At 42.4% G+C, this 19,406-nt stretch overlaps 4 protein-coding genes across 4 annotated transcripts; all 4 read right to left on the bottom strand.

Moving 5' to 3' along the window:
• Positions 1 to 782: 782 nt before the first annotated feature.
• On the bottom strand, positions 783 to 5,410 carry LOC115754305 (auxin-responsive protein SAUR32-like). The gene is made up of 2 exons (XM_030693283.2): positions 5,350 to 5,410; positions 783 to 1,544 (listed from the first exon to the last, which is right to left on the bottom strand). Exon 2 carries the CDS (start codon positions 1,506 to 1,508, stop codon positions 1,113 to 1,115), a length of 396 nt encoding a protein of 131 aa, XP_030549143.1. The 5' UTR covers positions 1,509 to 1,544; positions 5,350 to 5,410; the 3' UTR covers positions 783 to 1,112.
• On the bottom strand, positions 4,954 to 5,319 carry LOC125315840 (auxin-responsive protein SAUR32-like). The gene has a single exon (XM_048281826.1). It carries the CDS (start codon positions 5,317 to 5,319, stop codon positions 4,954 to 4,956), a length of 366 nt encoding a protein of 121 aa, XP_048137783.1.
• A 5,266-nt stretch (positions 5,411 to 10,676) lies between the features above and the next one.
• Positions 10,677 to 11,045, bottom strand: LOC125315839 (auxin-responsive protein SAUR32-like). Its single transcript, XM_048281825.1, has one exon. The coding sequence runs from the start codon at positions 11,043 to 11,045 to the stop codon at positions 10,677 to 10,679; it is 369 nt and encodes a 122-aa protein (XP_048137782.1).
• A 5,049-nt stretch (positions 11,046 to 16,094) lies between these two features.
• LOC115754286 lies at positions 16,095 to 17,066 on the bottom strand. The gene has a single exon (XM_030693266.1). The coding sequence runs from the start codon at positions 17,064 to 17,066 to the stop codon at positions 16,095 to 16,097; it is 972 nt and encodes a 323-aa protein (XP_030549126.1).
• Positions 17,067 to 19,406: the final 2,340 nt, after the last annotated feature.

Here is a 19,406-nt window from a genome sequence, read left to right as displayed (position 1 = left end):
AACTTTTTGCATTTGTGCCAATTCAGTCATTTCAGTCAATTTTGATCGGAAATCGCTAACATGAGAGACCGGCCCCACCGCGATGCCTTGTCGGTTGCTCAAAATCAAAACCACGAAAAGGAAAAAAAAAAGAAAAAAATATTATCAAAAATTTGCCATGTCAACACCCGCCAAGCCATGATAGCATCAGTCACTCAAGTTAGAGATTTCCAATCAAAATTGGTTGAAATAACTGAATTGGCACAAATGCAAAAGGTTTAGGCATGAATTGAAAAAAGTGCAAAATATATAAGACTTTTTTTTTTTACAATTTCCCCCAATTTTAAATGCAAAATGGCTGACGTGGATACCAAACGTCTTACGTGGCAGTGCCGGCGTTTTTTTTTTTTTTTTGGGTCAGAATATTGCGGGCGTTGATGTGGTTATTTAAAAAAAAAATCCAAGTTTGTTTTTTTTTTTTTACTTTCTTTCTTTCTGCCAAGGCCAATGAGGGCCATGAAGCCCTTGCCTGGTGGCCGATGAGGGTCGTCGACCCCTGTCGGAGTTGATAGAAAAGAAACAAGGAATAGAAAGAAAGAAAGAAAAGGAATAATTTTTTTAAATTGCTATGTGGCACGCTCGGCATGCAAATCAGCAAATTCCTACTAAATTTTGACGCATGGAGTCAATGGCAAAGTTTTAAAAAGTTTAGAACTCAACTAACAAAATTAAAATATTTAGAATTTTTTTTAATCAAAATATTTAGAACGAAACCATTAATGATGAGTTGTAGTTTCTGACCAAAACAAAAAAATGATGAGCTGTAGTCAGCGCCATTCAAGTCTGCCAAGCTTGTTCCTACTTGCCACTTTCTAACTTCGCTTATCCACTTAGTAAGCCATGAAATGCTCAAGCGATGATTCAAATGAAGACGCGTTTGAATTACAAACACATCTGCAATGGATTGTATCCTTTTTAGGTTCTCCAAATCTCCATTCACATGAATCAAAACGACCCAAAAGAGCAAAAAAGAAAAAAAAAAATGGAAGAAACCTGTTACACGACTATTCTATGCTGGAACTAAACCTTCTACTGTATGCACATGTTGATCAAGCTGTCCGTCGTATCATCCATCAAGAAGGTCCGAAGCACCTCCCGTAGATGCTGTTGCAATGGCGGTCGTGGCGATGGCTCTTGCTTGCATCCTTGTCGATCGAGTCCTGCACGTTCCGGAACTCGTTGATGTGGCAAGGGATGTTGATGGGGCCCTTCTGGTCGAACCCATACTCGTCCTCCGCCTCTCTCAGCAAGTCCACGAACCGCGGGTGGTTCACATAGGCCACCGGGATCACGAACCGCCGCTCCTCCTCGCCTTGGCCCACAGATATGGCCAAGCACCCTCTCGGCACGTCCTTCAAGTTGTCTCCCTCCTCCCTCTCGTGGTGGTGGTGGTGGTGGACGTGAATGTGGGGCAAGTGGAGATGAAGGCCTGGATGGTGGCGGCGATACCTGTTGACGCTCCTCATCATCTGAATAAAGGAAAAACAACCGGGGAAACCCGGTTTTGAGACGGCGTAAACCTCTCGAGATCGGACCGTGGGGTGGTTTATCTTGTTTCGCCAATCGAAGAGTGAGAGAAGTGAGAAGAGGATTGAAGAGGCGGGTGTTGTTATATATAGGTGGGAGCGGAGGGATTGGAATGAATGGAGGAAGGTCCAGGGGAAGGAGGATATATTCCAGTCGGTTGCGTCTTTGTTTAGGGACGAAGGAGATGGGGAACGGTCGCATCTGGGGTTGGCCGTTGTGGCCCGTCCGCGTGACGAAAGAGTTCCTGGTCAATTCATCTTTGCTGCTGCTTACTTTTAATTCTATTTTCGGATAAGTATACTCCTTTTTAAAACGTTTCCAAAGTAATTAAGGAGTCTGGTCCTAAGGGGAAGAAAAATGCTTACTTGACAGTCCTTTCACACACGGTACAATCTCAAATATAGATCCACATACCATCATCGCGTGTTTTGCATAAATCACTCATTAGGAGATCGTGTGGTCAGAAATAACCGACAGTATTATCGGATTGTCGGGCCAGCATTTTCTTATGGAAAATTTAAAAAATCCTAATTTATTGTAATTGTGCCAATTCAGTCATAAATCTTTTTTTTAGCCGATTCGGTCCTAAATCTTTTGTAATTGTGCCAATTCAATCCATCTGCCTAAATTTGACATAATTGTAAAAGGTTTAGGATTGAATCAATAAAAAAAAAAAAGAAATTTAGGATTAAATTGACACAATTGTAATAGGTTTAAGACTTTTCTGATAATTTTCCCGCTAATCCTGCTAAAGTCCAGAAACAACACTTTAAAATAATGTATGTATTGTATCTTGCTGCGAATGCACTAATTAAAAACTATCATATTCGGTTTAGTTTTGGGTGACATGTCCAATGACGGAGGATGACTTCAAATGCGAATTGATGACCGCCTGCCGTAGTTTTTCTTAGCACGAGGAGACGTTGCGACCCGTTTTCTTACACGGTGGGCATGTCCAAAACGGGCAAGTAGGAAAAGTTATTATCCTTCACAGGATATCTTACCAAATTTGCAAACATTTCACGCAAAAGAAATTGCAAATCTTCTCTGTGAGTCTTCAGTCTCGTGACCACCTCAATTTTTTTGACACCAGAATACTTGTTCTTTTCCTTTCTTTGCCAAAATAACATTTCATTCATTTTAACCAAAATAAAAAGCAAGGACTGCATGCACGACATCAACTACTAATTCAACAGATAAAAAAAAAAAAACCCGATTTACAGATTATCATCGTTTCTTAACATTTCGAATGACGGGTTATTGTAACTGGAACTGTGAAATTAAAGATCTTGGACATGCATAAGTTTTTTGAACAAGTGAAAAAGATCGTGCAAAAATGTGGTTGGCTCGTTTATGCCTTTTAAGAAAATTTCACTAGCATCGTTAATTTCGTAAACAGGCACAACGAATTTTGTGCACCATACGCATATATGATCCCAAGATACCTTTCTCTTTTTGAGCTTCGTCTTGCATGAACTCATCTTTCTCATGATCAGATATAAACGAAGTTCCATTCTTGTTGGGATAATTTCCTTAAAAGAAAAGAAAAAAATAAAAACTCAGAATTCTATCTCAATTCTATCTCAAATTTTTTTTTGTCTAAAAAAAAAATCCTCAACAATCAATTTAATCCGAAATCTGCTCACTAGTTCAAAAATTGCCATTGGTTTCTTCAAAATCATCAATATCAAGAGGCTATTATTGTTGTTCCATACAAGAGTGGAGATGTTGGTGAAGAGAAAATAGACCTCTAACTTGGTCTGGCATTGATAATTTGAAAATACCGGTAGTGACTTTTGGAAGCACATGCATGTTTGGGATTGAAGTGACAGCCATAGTTTTTTTTTTTTTCATAAGAAAGAAAGTTTGAGGCAAAATTGAGATTTGATCTACGGTTGGGGCCTTTTTTCTTTAGGGAATTAGGCATATTTCTACTAATTTATTTGTTTAAGTTTTTATTTGGATTATAGGTTTCTGCAAGTGATAGTGTTAAAGTTGAAAATATAAACCACTGGCCACCTTTCCCACTTGGGAATGGGGAGGTGGGAAGCTTGATTCCCCACCTTCTCAAGGGCAAGAATTGGCGACACGTGAGTGAGGAAGCATGGTTTTGCAATCCGTATACAGCACGTAGCGTGCACGGTATGACTTATAAAATAGAATAAAATATTGAAAATGTGAATATTGATAGCCGCATAGAACAAGTTCAATTCTGAAAAGAATTCATGACAAATAGAAGAAGGAACTAGCTCGACCTGGTTCGAATCCGATTCTGCTAATAACTGGGGGAATAGTTGCCCTAGGTTACCTAATTAGAAATATGCTAGCCCCACCAGAAAAAAGTCGTGGCTGGCGCAGTTTCAGGAGAATATAAATTCATAAGTTTGACATTTCTTGGAGACGTGTAGGGTTTGAGGCTGCCAACATCAGCACGTGGGGCCGCCGACGTCGACGAGCTGTCATCACACGTCACCATCATTGGCTTGAGCATGTTTTTGAATATGAACAATGACTCTATTGGGATGCATAACCAACTCAGGATAAGAACAGAGAAAAAAATGAAAAAACCTACTCAGTAGGGAAGGCCTTACCTCAGTCCTCCGAGTCTACGATCTTCGAAAACAACAGCGCCCCTCCGTTTTCTATGCCGATGGACAATAGAAATTTGGTCCCATTCAAGATTTGAAGTTCAAGATTTCACACCGAGGTATTCCTAGGATGGATAAACGGGTGGTTGTTGCAATTTTTGCAGGTCAAACACCGACTCGTCGTCAATGGCGGAGCTTGCCGGAGTTTCGCGATATCTATGAAGAGCACGATATGCCATTAATCTTTATGCACCAGCAACGAGATCCTCGCCATTAACAAGAACTTTCCATAAGAGCAACAAGTCCTTTCATCTAATTAATTGTTTAAATCCCCTCCAGCCCCCATGGGATGTTCTGGTGTGTTCAGAACTCCATCAACTTCGTTTCAAAAGTGTTCGATTAATGAAATGAGAAACCCATTATAAGCAAAACTTGGCAACAAACGAAAAAAATCTAGTTGCCGATTTGGCGTGACAAAGGCCATTTAAAGATCAGTTGGAGTCACCGCCGTTCAAGTCTGCCCAGCTTGTTCCAACTTGCATTTCTTTCTAACTTCGCTTATCCACTTAGCAAGGCATGAAATGGTCAAACGATGATTCAAATGAAGACACGTTGAATCTCAAATACATCTGTAATGGAATGTATCCTTTTCAGGTTCTCGAAATCTCCATCTACATGAATCAAAAAGACCCACAAGGGTAAAAAAAAATGGAAGAAACTTGTTACATGGCTATTGTATGCTCAAACTAAACCGTCTACTGTATGCACATGTTGATCGAGTCCATCGTCGTATCATCCATCAAGAAGGTCCGAAGCACCGCCCGTGGCTCTTGCTCGCGTCCCTGCCGATCGAGTCCTGCACGTTGCGGAACTCATCGACGTGGCAAGGGATGTTGATGGGCCCCTCCTGGTTGAACCCGTACTCGTCCTCCGCCTCTCTCAGCAAGTCCACGAACCGCGGGTGGTTCACGTAAGCCACCGGGATCACGAACCGCCGCGGCTCCTCGCCTTGCCCCACGGATATGGCCAAGCACCCTCTCGGCACCGCCTTCAAGGTTTCTCCCTCCTCCCTCTCGTGTTGGTGTTGGTGGTGGTGGAGGTGAATGTGGGGCAAGTGGAGATGAAAGCTTGCGTGGTGGCGGCGATACCCGTTGACGCTCATCATCTTGAACAGAAAACGAGGGAAACCCGGCTGGAGACGGCGTAAACCTCTCGAGATCGGATCGCGGGAGGGTTTTATCCTGTTTCGCCAATCGAAGATTGAGAAGTGAGAAGAGGATTGAAGAGGCGGGGGTTCTTATATACAGGTGCGAGCGAAGGGATTGGAATGAACCGAGGAAGGTCAAGAGGAAGGAGAACTCCCAGTCGGGTGCACCTTTGTTTAGGGACGAAGGAGATGAGAAACGGTCGTATCTGGGGTCGGTCGTTACAGCCGTCCGCGTGTGACGAGAGAGTTCCTGGTCAATTCATCTTTGCTGCTTATTGTTAATTTTCCTTTTGGGGATTAAGTGTAATCTTTTCTTAATTGTTTCCGAAGCGAGAATGAGAAAGGAGGCTAATCCATGCTAAAACCCAAAAACAACACTTTTTCAAAATAACGTTTATTAACAACATAGTCTAGTTATACCCACTTAATTTTATGTTGTTTTTCAATTCCAGGACCATACAACTTGCAGCCTAAAAATATTGCAATTTCAAAGATGTTTTCATTTCTCTTTTGAAACTTCATGCGCAGAGATTTTTTTTTTTTTTTGGAATTTTGCTACGCATGCACTTAATTAAAAACTATCATATTCGGTTTAGATCAGAGGGAAAAGTGTCCAAAAGTCGTAAACATTTTCCATTGATGCCAATTTAGTCGTAAATCTTTTGTATTAGTACCAATTGAGTCCGTCTTACTAATTTTGATCGAAAATAGGCGACGTGAATATTGTGCGTTCTACGTGATATGATTAATGCTGACGTGGAATTTTGGTTTTTATAATTTTGTAAATTGAATTTTTTCACATTTTTTCTAGCTTTTTTTTTTTTGGCGGGCAAGGGCCACCTCTTCCACGGTGAGGGTTGTCGGCGACCACGTAGGACAAAAAGAAAGAAAAAATGAAAAAATAATTTAAAATTTTATTTTTTAAAGAAAAAATAATTCACGTCGGCGATTTCCTATCAAAATTGGCCGAATAGACTCAATTGGCACAAATGCGAAAGGTTAATGATTAAATTGACACAATTGAAAAGTTTAGGACGCCTAAAAAAAAGTTTATGACTAAATTGATACCAATCCAATATATTTAGGACTTTTCTTAGTACTTTTGCCTACACTGGATGAGATGTCCAATGACTGATGATGACTTCGAATGGGAATTGATGACCGCTTGCCGTAGTTTTACTTTACTACGAGGAGACGTTGCGACCCGTTTTCTTACGAGGTGGACATGTGGAAAACGAGCAAGAAACTAAGGAAAGTTGTTATCATTCACAACATATTTTACCAGATTGCAAACATGTCAGTGATTTCACGTGTGAGCCTTTAATCTCGTGACCAGCTCAATCTTTGACGTCAGAATACTTCGATATTTACTAATTTGACAGATAAAAAAGCACCCATTTTATAGATTATCATCGTTTCTTAATGTTTCAAATGAAGGTTTATCGTAAGTTCGTAACTGAAATTGTGAAATTAGATGTTTCGGACATGCATAAGTCTTTTAAACAAGTGAAAATATCATGCACAATCCGGTTGGCTCGTTTATGTGTTTAACAAAATTTTACTAGCATCATTAATCTCGTAAATTGACACGAGAAATACGTGTACCATACGCATATAAAAATCCCAAGATTCCACTCTCATTTTGAGCTCTGTCTTGTCCATCTTATTTGCATGAACTTATCTTTCTCATAAATCGATACCAAAGGAGTTCCATACTGATTTTTTTCAATCTTTTCGACCTTGGTTCCGTAGGAGCAAGTCAGAAAGATTAAGAAACAGAACCATTTGATTACCTTAGCTGGATTATTTGTAGCTGCATATTTACAATACGGACGTGGTATCTTTTTTGAGCGAATATATTTCTATGTATAAATAGAACATTTTGCTCTTGTCGGGGCTAATTTCCTCATAAGAAATAAAAACTCGAAATTTTAGGTCCAAATCTTCAACTGTTACCCTAGTCCCAAATCTGCCCAAGCTTCCAAAAAAATTGCCATTGATTTCTTCAAAATCATCAACATTAGGAGCCTCTTGTTGTTCCTTATGATGGCGACGATATTGGTGAAGACGCAGGTTTCCCTAATGGACCTCCAATTGGCCTTGACGTGATAATTTTGAAGAAATTAATTGCTATTTTTAGATGCACGGGTAGATTTAGGATTGGAGTGAAAGTTGGCGAAAATCTGGAAAAGAATTAAGGTTGGGTCTAAAATTGAAGGATTTCTTTTAGGGAATTAGATCTATTTTTATCAATTCATTCGTTCAAATTTTATTGGGGTTAGGTTTTGGCAAGTGGTATTGATAAAGTTGAAAAGTGAATATTAACTCCCCTATAGAACAACTTCAATTCTGTAAAGAATTAATCACAAAAATCAAGAATGAACGAGCTCGACCTGGTTCGGATCTGATTCCAGTAATAACTGGGGAAATACTTGTCCTAAGGTTACCGAATAAGAATATACTAGCGCCACCAGAAAAAGTCGTAGCTGGTGTATTTTCAGGAGAATATAAACTCATAAGTTTGACTTTTCTTGGACGCGTGTATGTTTGCGGCTGCGAACATCAGCACGTGGGGCCGCCGAGGTGAGTTTGTCGTCACACGTCACCGTGCACAGGTTCGACTTTGAGCATGCTATGAATATGACCAATGAGACTATTGGGGACACATTGTGCAGCCGACATTACGAGGTCACGTCGCCGTTTCTGCCTTCTTCTTTTTTTTTTCCATTTTCGTATGTTAATTTGGCACGTTTAACTCGGCAACAGTTCGAAACCCAAAAAAGGAAAAACTCGGCAGCAGACTCCTGCCACAGGCCTAGAGTTCCATGTGACGTGCGAGTTGGAATACATTCCCTACCCAGGAGATTTTTTTTTTTTGCTTTTAGAGGAAGGCCTTTCCGAACCCGTTCGGCGCTCTGTCCTCTGTATGTACAGTCTTCGAAAACCTATGTAGATGTTCAATTTGGCTCCGTGTCACCTACATGAACACATGTTCGACATGCTCGGAGACGGATCCGACACATGATCAACGCGTGTCCATGACACGTGAGTTAGAAACTACAATGGAGAGCCTTAAGTCTCCAAATCTCATCCCTAACATCCTAAAGAACCATCCCACTTGTTATCCTCGCTAGACAGTCGATATGGGACTCCTTCCTTTAAAGAAACTTCTTGTTTGTCTTCTTAAATCTACCTTAAGTTGATGGACATATAAAAAAGAAGAAGAAGAAGAAGAAGAAACCATCGCAGATGGATTGACAGAAGGTACTGAATCTGCTTAATGCCATGGTCTGGTAGTTTCAAAATGAGATGCGTTCTGTAGTGGGGTTGGATTGGATGAATGTAATTGAAAGAGAGAATTTCATTCGGCCGTAAAGTGAATATTTGGTGGGCTTTGCTGGATGCATTTGGCTTCTGGTGTAGTCCAATGTCGATGCTACTTCAACTGGTTTCCCAAGTTGTAATTTTGCTGCTCCAACTGAGCCAAGAGCAGTCTCTGCTGGGAAAAGCTTTACCAACATAAATGCTATAATTCCACAGACTTCTCACGCAAATCATGAGGCTCGAACGCTTGATCAAGCTCTCGCCATAACTGTCATGTTGGAACTCGGCTCTTACTTTGTCCACAATAAAAGAAAGTCTCTCCGCCATTTCGCAGTTAATTCATGACATCTAATTTGCGACCTTGCTGCTGTCATTTTAACATCAGTTCATGCCCCTCCAGCTGTTTAACCACTAGTCATTTCCATAAGCTCTCCTTTTGCATCAAATTAATTTGATTGAAATAATTGTAAAAATGATAATTTATCATGTATATATACATAAATTTACATTTAAATACAACATGTCCCAACGTGTAGGAATTTTTTTATTTTTTGAGAAATGACGTGTCGGTGTGTTTTGCCGTATGTTGGTGTCGGTACTGTTTAGTCGAAACAACAACGCATCTCCACTTTCTATGCCAATGGACAATAGAAATTTGGTCGGATCCAAGTTTTGAAGGTCAAGATTTCACACCATGGTATCACTAGAATCGATAAGTGGGTGGGTGTTGTGATTTTTGCAAGTCAAAAACCGACTCGTCATCGTCGATGGCGGAGCCTGCCGGAGTTTCATGATATCTCTTAAGAGCACGATATGCATTCATCTTTCGGCACCATCAGCAACAAGATCCGGGCTTCAATTGTCGATGCTGACCTCGCCATCGATAAGAACTTCCCGAGATGGATAGATCAGCTACGAGAATTTCGTGCCGGGACTCCACCGTAATAGGAACCTTAGCACTCGCAGGAGACCCTCGCGTACTTGGATCTCAAACTGAACTAAGACCAAGAACTTATTTGCGGGCTGTTGTTGAAACTGAACTGAGTCTTGTCGGAATTACGTATTTTGATTGATGATTGTGAAAGGCGCCTGACCCAACTGAGTTTTGTCCAAGTGGCCCATTGTCCTCGCGATACCAATCAGCTAACCGAATGGATGGTCAAGACCCATCGTAACCAGGCCCTTTCATCTAATTGACTGTTCAAATCCCATCTGGCCGCTATGGGATGGTCTGTGTTTAGAAGCCCATCAACTAGAGGTGGCCGGTTCCACAAAACCGCCGGTTCCAGTTCCGGGTTTGGAACCGCCTGTTCCGGGCCGGTTCCGGTTCAGAACCGCCCGTTCCAAGGCCCAATTGCTCTTTTCACCCGGCCTCCTTCCTCTCCTTTTTTTTTTTTTTTAATCGGGTCGGAACCGGAGGTTCCGGGCCGGTTCCAACAATTCACAAACTGGAACAGGCCCTTGAGGGCCGGTTCAGGTTCCGGTTCCGGGTTGGAACTGTGGGCCCGGTTAATGGGCTGGTTTCAGGCCCACGGGTCCATTTGGCCACCTCTACCATCAACTCTGTTTTAAAAGTGCTCGATTATTGAAATAAGAATCCCTTTTCGACGTCATAAGAAAAATTCGGCAACAAACGCAAAAAATCTTAACTGCCAATTTTGCGCGACAAAGACCATTAAAAGATCGGGTGGAGTTGCCGCCATTCAAGTGTGCCGAGCTTGTTCCTACTTGCCTTTCTTTCTAACTTCGCTTATCCACTTAGTAAGGCATGAAATGGTCAAACGATGATTCAAATGAAGACACGTTGAATTTCAAACACATCTGTAATGGAATGTATCCTTTTTAGGTTCTCGAAATCTCCATCTACATGAATCAAAAAGACCCACAAGGGTAAAAAAAAATTGGAAGAAACTCGTTACATGGCTATCGTATGCTCAAACTAAACCGTCTACTGTATGCACAATTGATCAAGTCCATCGTCGGATCATCCATCAAGAAGGTCCGAAGCACCGCCCGTGGCTCTTGCTCGCATCCCTGCCGATCGAGTCCTGCACGTTGCGGAACTCGTCGACATGGCAAGGGATGTTGATGGGCCCCTCCTGGTTGAACCCGTACTCGTCCTCCGCCTCTCTCAGCAAGTCCACGAACCGCGGGTGGTTCACATAAGCCACCGGGATCACGAACCGCCGCTGGTCCTCGCCTTGGCCCGCAGATATGGCCAAGCACCCTCTCGGCACGTCCTTCAAGTTGTCTCCCTCCTCCCTCTCGTGGTGGTGGTGGTGGCGGTGGAGGTGAATGTGGGGCAAGGGGAGATGAAGGCTCGGATGGTGGCGGCGATGGCCGTCGGCACTCCTCACCATCTTTGGAAAAAAAACAAGGGAAACCCGGTTTGAGACCGCGGAAACCTCTCGAGATCGGAACGCGAGGGGTTGATCTCGGTTTGCCAATCGAAGAGTGAAAAGTGAGAAGTGAGAAGAGGATTGAAGAGGCGGGTGATCTTATATAGAGGTGCGAGCGAAGGGATTGGATTGAACCGAGGCAGGTCAAGGGGAAGGAGAATTCCAGCCCGGTCCACGGGACGAAGGAGATGAGAAGAAGTCGTATTTGGGGTCGGTCGTTGTGGCCGTCGTCCGCGCGTGACGAGAGAGTTCCTGGTCAATCCATCTTTGCTGCTTATTGTTAATTTTTTTCTTTTCGGATAAGTGTAATCTTTTCTTTTTTTTTACTTGTTTCCGAAGCAAAAACAACACTTTCACACTAACATTTATTAACAGAATAATCTAGCTATACCCACTATTTTCTGTTGTTTTTCAATTTCAAGACCATACAATTCGCAGCCTAAAATATTGCAATTTCGAAGACGGTTTTCCTTTCTCTTTTGAAACTTCATGCGTAGAGGGGTGGTTTTGCTATTTTTGATTTTGCTACGCATGCACTAATTGAAAATTATCATATTTGGTTTAGGTTCCATTTGTTTCGCAAAATATTAGCGAATTGAAAAATGTTTTCGCGAATTGACTGCTTATAGAATTGAATGAACGAATAAAAATGTCATCGCATACATAAATGTGTAGACACAATTTGTTATCGGTAAACGAAAATATTTTTTTATTGATTAATTATTTCAAGCGATCCGTGTGGTTATTTTGAAACATATGTATTTTAAATTGCTCATTTCTTACAAAAGAAATAAAATCTTAATTTTGGGTGAGAAGTCCAATGACGGAGAGGATGACTTCAAATTGGGAATTGATGACGGCTTGCTGTAGTTTTAGTTAGAACGAGGAGACGCTGCGACCCGTTTTCTTACATGGTGGACATGTCCAAAACGAGCAAGAAACTAAAGGAGAGTTATTGTCCTTCACAATATATTTGACCAAATTTGCAAACATTTCACGCAAAAGAAGTTTGCAAATCTTCTGTGTGAGGCTTTAGTCTCGTGACCAGCTCAACTTTTGACATCAAAATACTTCGATGAATACTAATTTGACAAATTAAAAAAAAAAAAGAACCAATTCATAGAAAATCATCATTTTTCAATGTTTCGAATGACGGGTTGTTGTAGCCGAAACTGTGAAATTAGATGTCTCGAACATGCATGAATTTTTTAAACAATTAAAAAGAGCGTGCAAAAATATGGTTGACCCATTTATACGTTTAACACAATTTTATTAGCATCGTTAATCTCGTAAATCGATACGACAAATTACATGCAAATATGCATATATATAAATCCCAAAGATACCATTCTCATTTTCGGATAGAATTGGAATTGGATCCAAAGTTAGAGACTTACGTAGGGAATTTGACCTATGTTTGTTGACTTGCTCGTTTAAATTTAGTTGGGGGTTAGTTTTGGGAAAGTTGAAGTGTTAAAGTTGAAGATTTGAATATCAATTCCCGTATAGAATAAAATTCAATTCTGAAAAGGATTCATCACACATAGAAGAACGAAAGAGTTCGACCTGGTTCGAATCCGATTCCGATAATAACTGGGGAAATAGTTGTCCTAAGGTTACCAAACGAAAATATACTAGTACCACCGGAAAAAGTTGTAGCTGGTGCATTTTCAAGGGAATGGAAAAATTCATAAGTTTGACTTTTCTTGGACACGTGTATGGTTTGCGGCCGCGGACATCAGCACGTGGGGGCCGCCGGTCATTAAGAGGTCACGTCGCCGCCTTTGCTTTTTGCCATTTTCGTATGTGGGATTTCGCACGTTTAACTCGGCCATAAACTCCCCGGGCACTATGGTCAAAGATTTGAAAATTTGAACTCCAATTTACGTGGTGTGTGTCGGAATGCATTACCTACACAGGAGACAACATGGCATCTCTTCCTTCTATTCTGATGGACAAAAGAAATTTGGTCGGATTCGAAATTGAAGGTCAAAATTTCGCATCGAGATATCACTTGAATGGATAAGTCGGTAATGCGATTTTCTTTTTTTAGTCAACTACCGAGTCGTAGTCGACGGGGGAGCTCGCCGGAGTTTCGTGATATCTCTTAAGAGTACAAAATGTATTCTCTTTAGAACGGAAACCTCATCGATTTGTTGACTAATGTCAAAACCTTAGCTCTTATGGAGACCTTCATATATTTGGATTCGCGAACTTGACCTAAGAGGGCAAGGAACTTATATGCGGACGTTTGTTGAAGCCAATAGCTTGTCTCTTTTCCTTTATGTCTCGGGCGTAGATTAAAGTCCATGGGACTTGCGAACTCCAATCGATGATTGTAAACGGCGCTCGGCCAAGCTCAGTTTTCTCCAAGCGGCCGATTGTCCCCGTGGAACCAATCAGCTAGCCGACTGAGTAGTCAAGGCTCGTCGTAAGCAGACCCTTCCATCTAATTAGCTATTCGAATCCACTCCGGCCCCCATGGGATATTCTTTGTTCATAAGCAAATCAATTTCGTTCTGAAGGTGTTCGCCAATTTTGCATTTTTTTTTTTTTGGGTCCGACAATATCGGATGCTTATCTATGAGGGTTCTAGATAAAACTTATATAAATAACTTGCGCATCAAGCCCAATTTTGCATGTTTAACATGCGTTCTCATAATGATCATTCACAATCCTTGATCAGATTTCTACATCGTACGATGTCATTGGCTGAGGATCCCAAGCTGTGCAAATCGTCGTTGACTAACTTAAAGCAGCCCATTTCGGAGTTCCATACACCAAAGTTTTCGTAGCTATCCATGGAAAAAATGGGGCTTTTTTCCAAACCAAGATAAAAAAAAAAAAAAAATTACCGAATCAAGTGTAAAAAAATTTTATTTACCAAATCAGGTGCCGCTCGGCGATCTTAGTGTGCCGAGTGGCCCATTGCTCGGCAATAAGATTGCCGAGCGGACCAAAAGAGCAAAAAAATTTTCCACTCGGCGATCCGATTGTCGAGCGGGTGTGCGCATATTTTTTTTATTTTTTATTTTTTATGCTTGCTCGGCAAGATGACGATCGAGCAAGCACTCAACTTTTTTTAAATTTTTTATTGTTTCTTTGTTAATCATTTTTTAATTTCTTTTAATCATTTTTTTTATTATTCAATTTGTTCTCTGGAATGGACAAAATATTAATGAAATTCTTATATAATACAATGGTCTGCGTTAACGAAAGATCGAGGCTGCGGAGCAAACGCTCGCCCTTTCGCTCACTCGATCGGCGAGGTAGAGGCCCGTTTGTTCGCTCGCTCGCTCGTTTGCTTCGCGGCTTCGATCGTTCATTCGCTCCGCAGCCTCAATCGTTCGTTCGCTCGCTCGCTTTGTTGCTCGCTCGTTCGTTCGCTCCAAGGCCTCTATCGTTCACTTGCTCATCCTCAATTTTCAATTCGTGACAAACTCTCTCCATCAAAGACCTTTCATATTCAGTTTAAAAGAGAGATCCCACGAGAAATCCATTTGCAACTCATCCTCATCGTCCGACATGGTCGCGCCGGTTTCTTCGCCCAAACTCATTCATGCAAATAATTCTAATTTACGAAAAAATGCGTTCCCGAGTGAGTCCACTCCATTGAGCACTAGGCATGGCAAGGAAACCACGACACGCAACGTAAACATGAGCGTTAAATTCATAAACATGATGCATACGCTCTATTTTGATAGTCCCTTTCCTCACCCTATAATGAGACCAGGATGGCTTGGTTTACTCCGACACAAAATGTAAACATGAGCGAGCGAGCGAACAATCGAGGCCGCGAAGCGAACAAACGATCGAGGCCGCAGAGCGAACAAACGAGCGAGCCTCGATCCCGTGAAGTGAGAGAACAAACGATCGAGGCCACAAAGCGAACGAGCGAGCGAGCGAACGAACGAACGAACGAACGAACGAGCCTTGACCCCGCGGACTAAACGAGCGAACAAACGAGCAGCCTTGATCGTTCGTTCGCTTGCTCGTTAACACGTAACGTTGTATTATATAGGAATTTCATTAATATTTTGTCCATTCCAAAGAACAAATAGAATAATAAAAAATTGATTAAAAGAAAATAAGAAAAAGAAATTAAAAAATGATTAAAAAAGAAAATAAACAAAAAATTTAAAAAAAGGTTGATGCTCATACTGCCGAGCAAGCAAATAAATTAAAAAAAAAAATATGTGCCCCACCCGCTCGGCAATCGGACAACCGAGCGGGAAATTTTTTTCGTTTTTCCGGCCCTCTCGGCGGTGTGACTATTGAGTGAGGGACCACTCGGCAGCAAGCCTGCCGAGCGACACCCGATTTGGTAAATAAAATTTTTTTACACTTGATTTGGTAATTAATTTTTTTTTTATCTTGTTTTGGAAAAACCCCGAAATCTTGTCCCTTAGAGCGTTGACCAAGTCAAGTCAACCCCCCATCCCAAAATAAGTCGGAGAAGCCAAAGTTTTCAGAACCAGGCTCAAAGGTCACGACAAGCATACGCAGCATGAAGGAAAAACTGATCAGCATCGGTAATTTTGATTTTCATATCAAATGTTTCGACACAAACAATAATTCCTTGCAACTACTCATAAGAGATGATTTAATGCGTGTTTTTTGCATAATTCTTTATCGAATAATGTCGAAGCATTGCAACTCGACCGCCATGTCGTTTGCCCATGATTTATTTCATGATTTGCCATGGTCATGTCTCTATCGAACCGATCTGTTCTAGTTCAAGAAAGCGCAGGCAATCTCGGATTTTGGACAAAATTCACCCTTTTTCTTCCTGAGAATTCTTGGAATTGGAATTAAGAGAATCTAAGAACACAAGTTCCTACGCCTTAACCGCAAAGAATAAACAAAAGGTTGAAATCTTACAATCAGTAACTTGGAATTCCTCTCTTCCGCCGAATGCATTCTCCTGCACCGCCAAACTCCGCTAGAGACTAAAATGTCCCCGTCCGTCCCAATCAAACATAGTGTAGAATTCAGTAATGTTGTCCCTTTTCACACTTTTACCCCCATCTCCTCCGCCTGTGGTGTCCGGTCCTCCTCCTGCGGCAACCGCTGATTCGGGCTCCATTGGCAGCACTCGCCGCCGGCGGCCAAAGCATCGATAATTGGCCGAATCACCAAAATCCCCTCCCCTGCCGTGGTGCATGCCAACGTGCATAGGAAAACGCCGAACATCATGCCCTTGTAAGCGACACGGTCCGGTGTCCACATTGTCGAGACCCCCAATAGCAAAATCTCTAAAGGCAGCGACACCAAGATCGCAGCGGCAAGCACGTAGATCCGAGTCCTCAGTCCTTTGTTGATGACGAGGGACATGACCTTCCAACATGACAGGAGGAAGCACAACGAGTACGTGACCCCGAATGCCCCGAACACGATGGTGGACGTCAAAGGGTAGGTGCACAGGACCGTGTCGTTGCCAAACTCATCCTTGGAGATGTACGAGCTCCGCCTGAAGACCTCTGGCAACAGCAGGTCGATCGGGTCGTAGAACAAGAACACGATTTGCAACAAGAGGAGGGGCAGGCAGCCGCCGAACACAAACGCTAGGGCCCACAGGCGGCGCGGGTCCTTCTTCTTGATGGAGACGTTGACGAGGAAGAGCAAGGTTAGCAGGAAGACGGGCTCGCAGAGCCCTAGCGAGAGGACGACATGGAATTTGCAGACGTCGGCTTGCTGGCTCTGCGTTAGGAAGGGCAGGAACGGTGCGAGGTAGCGTCGGCGGAAGAAGGGCACGCGGAGGACCTCGACGAGGGCCCAGAGGGTGGTGGCGGAGATGAGGAGGAGGCGGACGGTCCAGAGGGAGTTGAAGTTGCCGAGGTGCGGGGCAGAGCGGGACTTGAGGCGGAGGTGGACCACGAAGGCGAAGGAGAGGGAGGACAGGAGGAGGAGGACGGCGACGAGGGCGAGGAGCGTGAGGTCTAGGGCCGTGTCGAGGAGTGGCAAGGCGGGCACGACGAACATCTGAAACTGATGGGCGTGCCGTGGGAACGGGCGGCCACAAGCGGCGTCGTCTCCCTCCCTCTCTTTCTCCGCGGACTACCCGAAATTCGGTAGTCGCAGAGAGATGAAGATTGGAACGAGATTAACGGGGGAGGGATGAAGCGATCAAGTTCCTCGTGCATGGAATTGCATGGGATTGGCATTTGCAGGATGGAGGGGACTGGATTGGCAGAGAGAGAAAGAGGAGAGAGAGAGAGAGAGAGGAAAAATGAGTTTTTTTTCTTTTTGCTTCTTTTGTCTCTCTCTCTCTTCCTCACATCGCTCTCTCTCTTGCTTTTTTTCCCCCCAGTCGGACAGAAAACAGAGGGGAGAGGAAATCAGAAGTACGGAGAGATTAGGGTTGGTTCAGACAGAGGAGAGAGGAGGGTCCATGGATTTCGGGAATGGGACGGTTAAGAGGAGTTGGGTTTCGGACATGGCTGGACAAATCGAAGCGTCGTTACGATTGAGGTGGTGAGGCAGGGTGGGGGGAGGCTTCTTGTGTCGTCGACGGTTGACGGAAGTTAAATTTGTCTTCGCTTCTGTCGCTTTGCGTCGAGATTTAGGATCTCGCGACATGTTTTTCCATGCACATTAAGGAGGGGAATAACTGGTAATCACATCGTTAATCTGTACGGATGAGAAAAAATTCGGATAAACAAAACGAAACGGCACGCATGGAAAATTTAAAAAGAGGGTAATTAGGGTTCGACCATTTGGACACTCTTTTTTGACAAATTTCTTGTATTCAAAGGAGGAAATGTGCATAAACCTTACATTTTATGTGTGCAGAACATATTATATTATGATAATTGATGTTACCAAAGTTTTGACCGGTAGCATGGACATAAGCTCATCCGTCTTCCACTGCAGTCTCTTATGTCTTCTTCAAACACGAAACGACAATGTAGAGTAGATAAATTTAAGAAGCGGAGTGAACATCGTCCAAACCTATCTGATTAGGTCTACTCGAACATATAGAGAAAGAAAGGGCACGGCGAGTCTTCAATCACGTCAGAGTCCCGCAGAGTGCTGTACATGGCGTTGGAATGTATTGCGATAATGGCCCATCGAGTTCGCCGGATATTGTGGTGTAAACCCGGTGACTTCTGATGATGCTTAGGGGATGAGCTTAGGGTTTGCGGATCAATCATCTGTTGTCATGACAATCGTGTGTATATAGTCGGAACTTCACAAAATTAAAACATTAGAAATGCAGAAAAAACTTGGATTTGGAGATGACGCTCACAGATACATGTCATCTGCAGATGCGCCGAATGGATTTACTTGTGCCAAAATGCTGAACGGTTTTCATCGTCCTTAATATACCGCAACAGAGTGTACCTCAAACATGTCGCATGCTAATGTTGAATTAAGAGCAGCACAAGCAAACGGCCTATGGAATAAGTTCATTCCAATGACTCGATCAATTCAAATTAGCATGTATAATACGTAGGTTTGAGAAAAATGTAAGAAATCAAAGTATCCTAGGCCGATCTAATGACTGGATTTGGAATTCGATTGATTAGAAAAATTATGGTAAAATCCATCGATTCATCTAGTGCCTAAATATATGATACATTTACAAGTTTACTAGATCGAAAATTGACGATATTAAAAAATTTATAGATCCGCTTAATTGTCTCTTCAACATAACCGCGTTTCTTTTCGGGACTCATGCATAAGTGAAAATCAAATTCCAGATTTTACCCGGCCTTGGCCTGCTCTTAATCCACATTAAGAAAGTATAATTGCTTTGCTAACATCGACCGTATTTGAAGAAGATCACATGTACAGTTCAAGAGCTGGCCTGCACAGCATGATCTTTTGGGGGACACAGCTCATGTTACTATTGTTATTATTGTTATTGTTGTTATCGTCCCTCGTCTTCATACATATGAACCGTCGGACAATGTTTGAATTCCTGTAAATTTTCTGTTGTCCTCATGCATTTGCATCCGTAGCTTTTAACCCTAAGTTATCACATTTGGGAGAAATACTAATCAAGGAACGCAGAGAAGTGATCATCACAACAAGAATCATGTGGCCCCTGCTTGTCTCATGTTCTTTCTGGTTTTCAGCATCCTTAAGCTCATTGGCTTAGGTTAAAGATAATAGTTTTTCCTATAAAGCCATCCAAGCAAACGACTTATTATCGGACCCTTTTGCATCCAGAGATCGTTCTTGAGGAAGGCATTTCAAAAAAACACTTCCCATGGAGCGAAAACAGCTAGAGCAACTGCATTCTCCAGAGTGAACTTTCGAGTGATTCTCGATGGTGACGACACTGAAGCGAGGAAAGGGTAAAGAGAAAAAAGCACG

The sequence above is a fragment of the Rhodamnia argentea genome, chromosome 7 (assembly GCF_020921035.1).
Source record: "Rhodamnia argentea isolate NSW1041297 chromosome 7, ASM2092103v1, whole genome shotgun sequence".
NCBI lineage: Eukaryota > Viridiplantae > Streptophyta > Magnoliopsida > Myrtales > Myrtaceae > Rhodamnia > Rhodamnia argentea.
The sequence above is the reverse complement of the archived record's forward strand: the minus strand, read 5'-3'. Positions and strand labels throughout refer to the sequence as shown.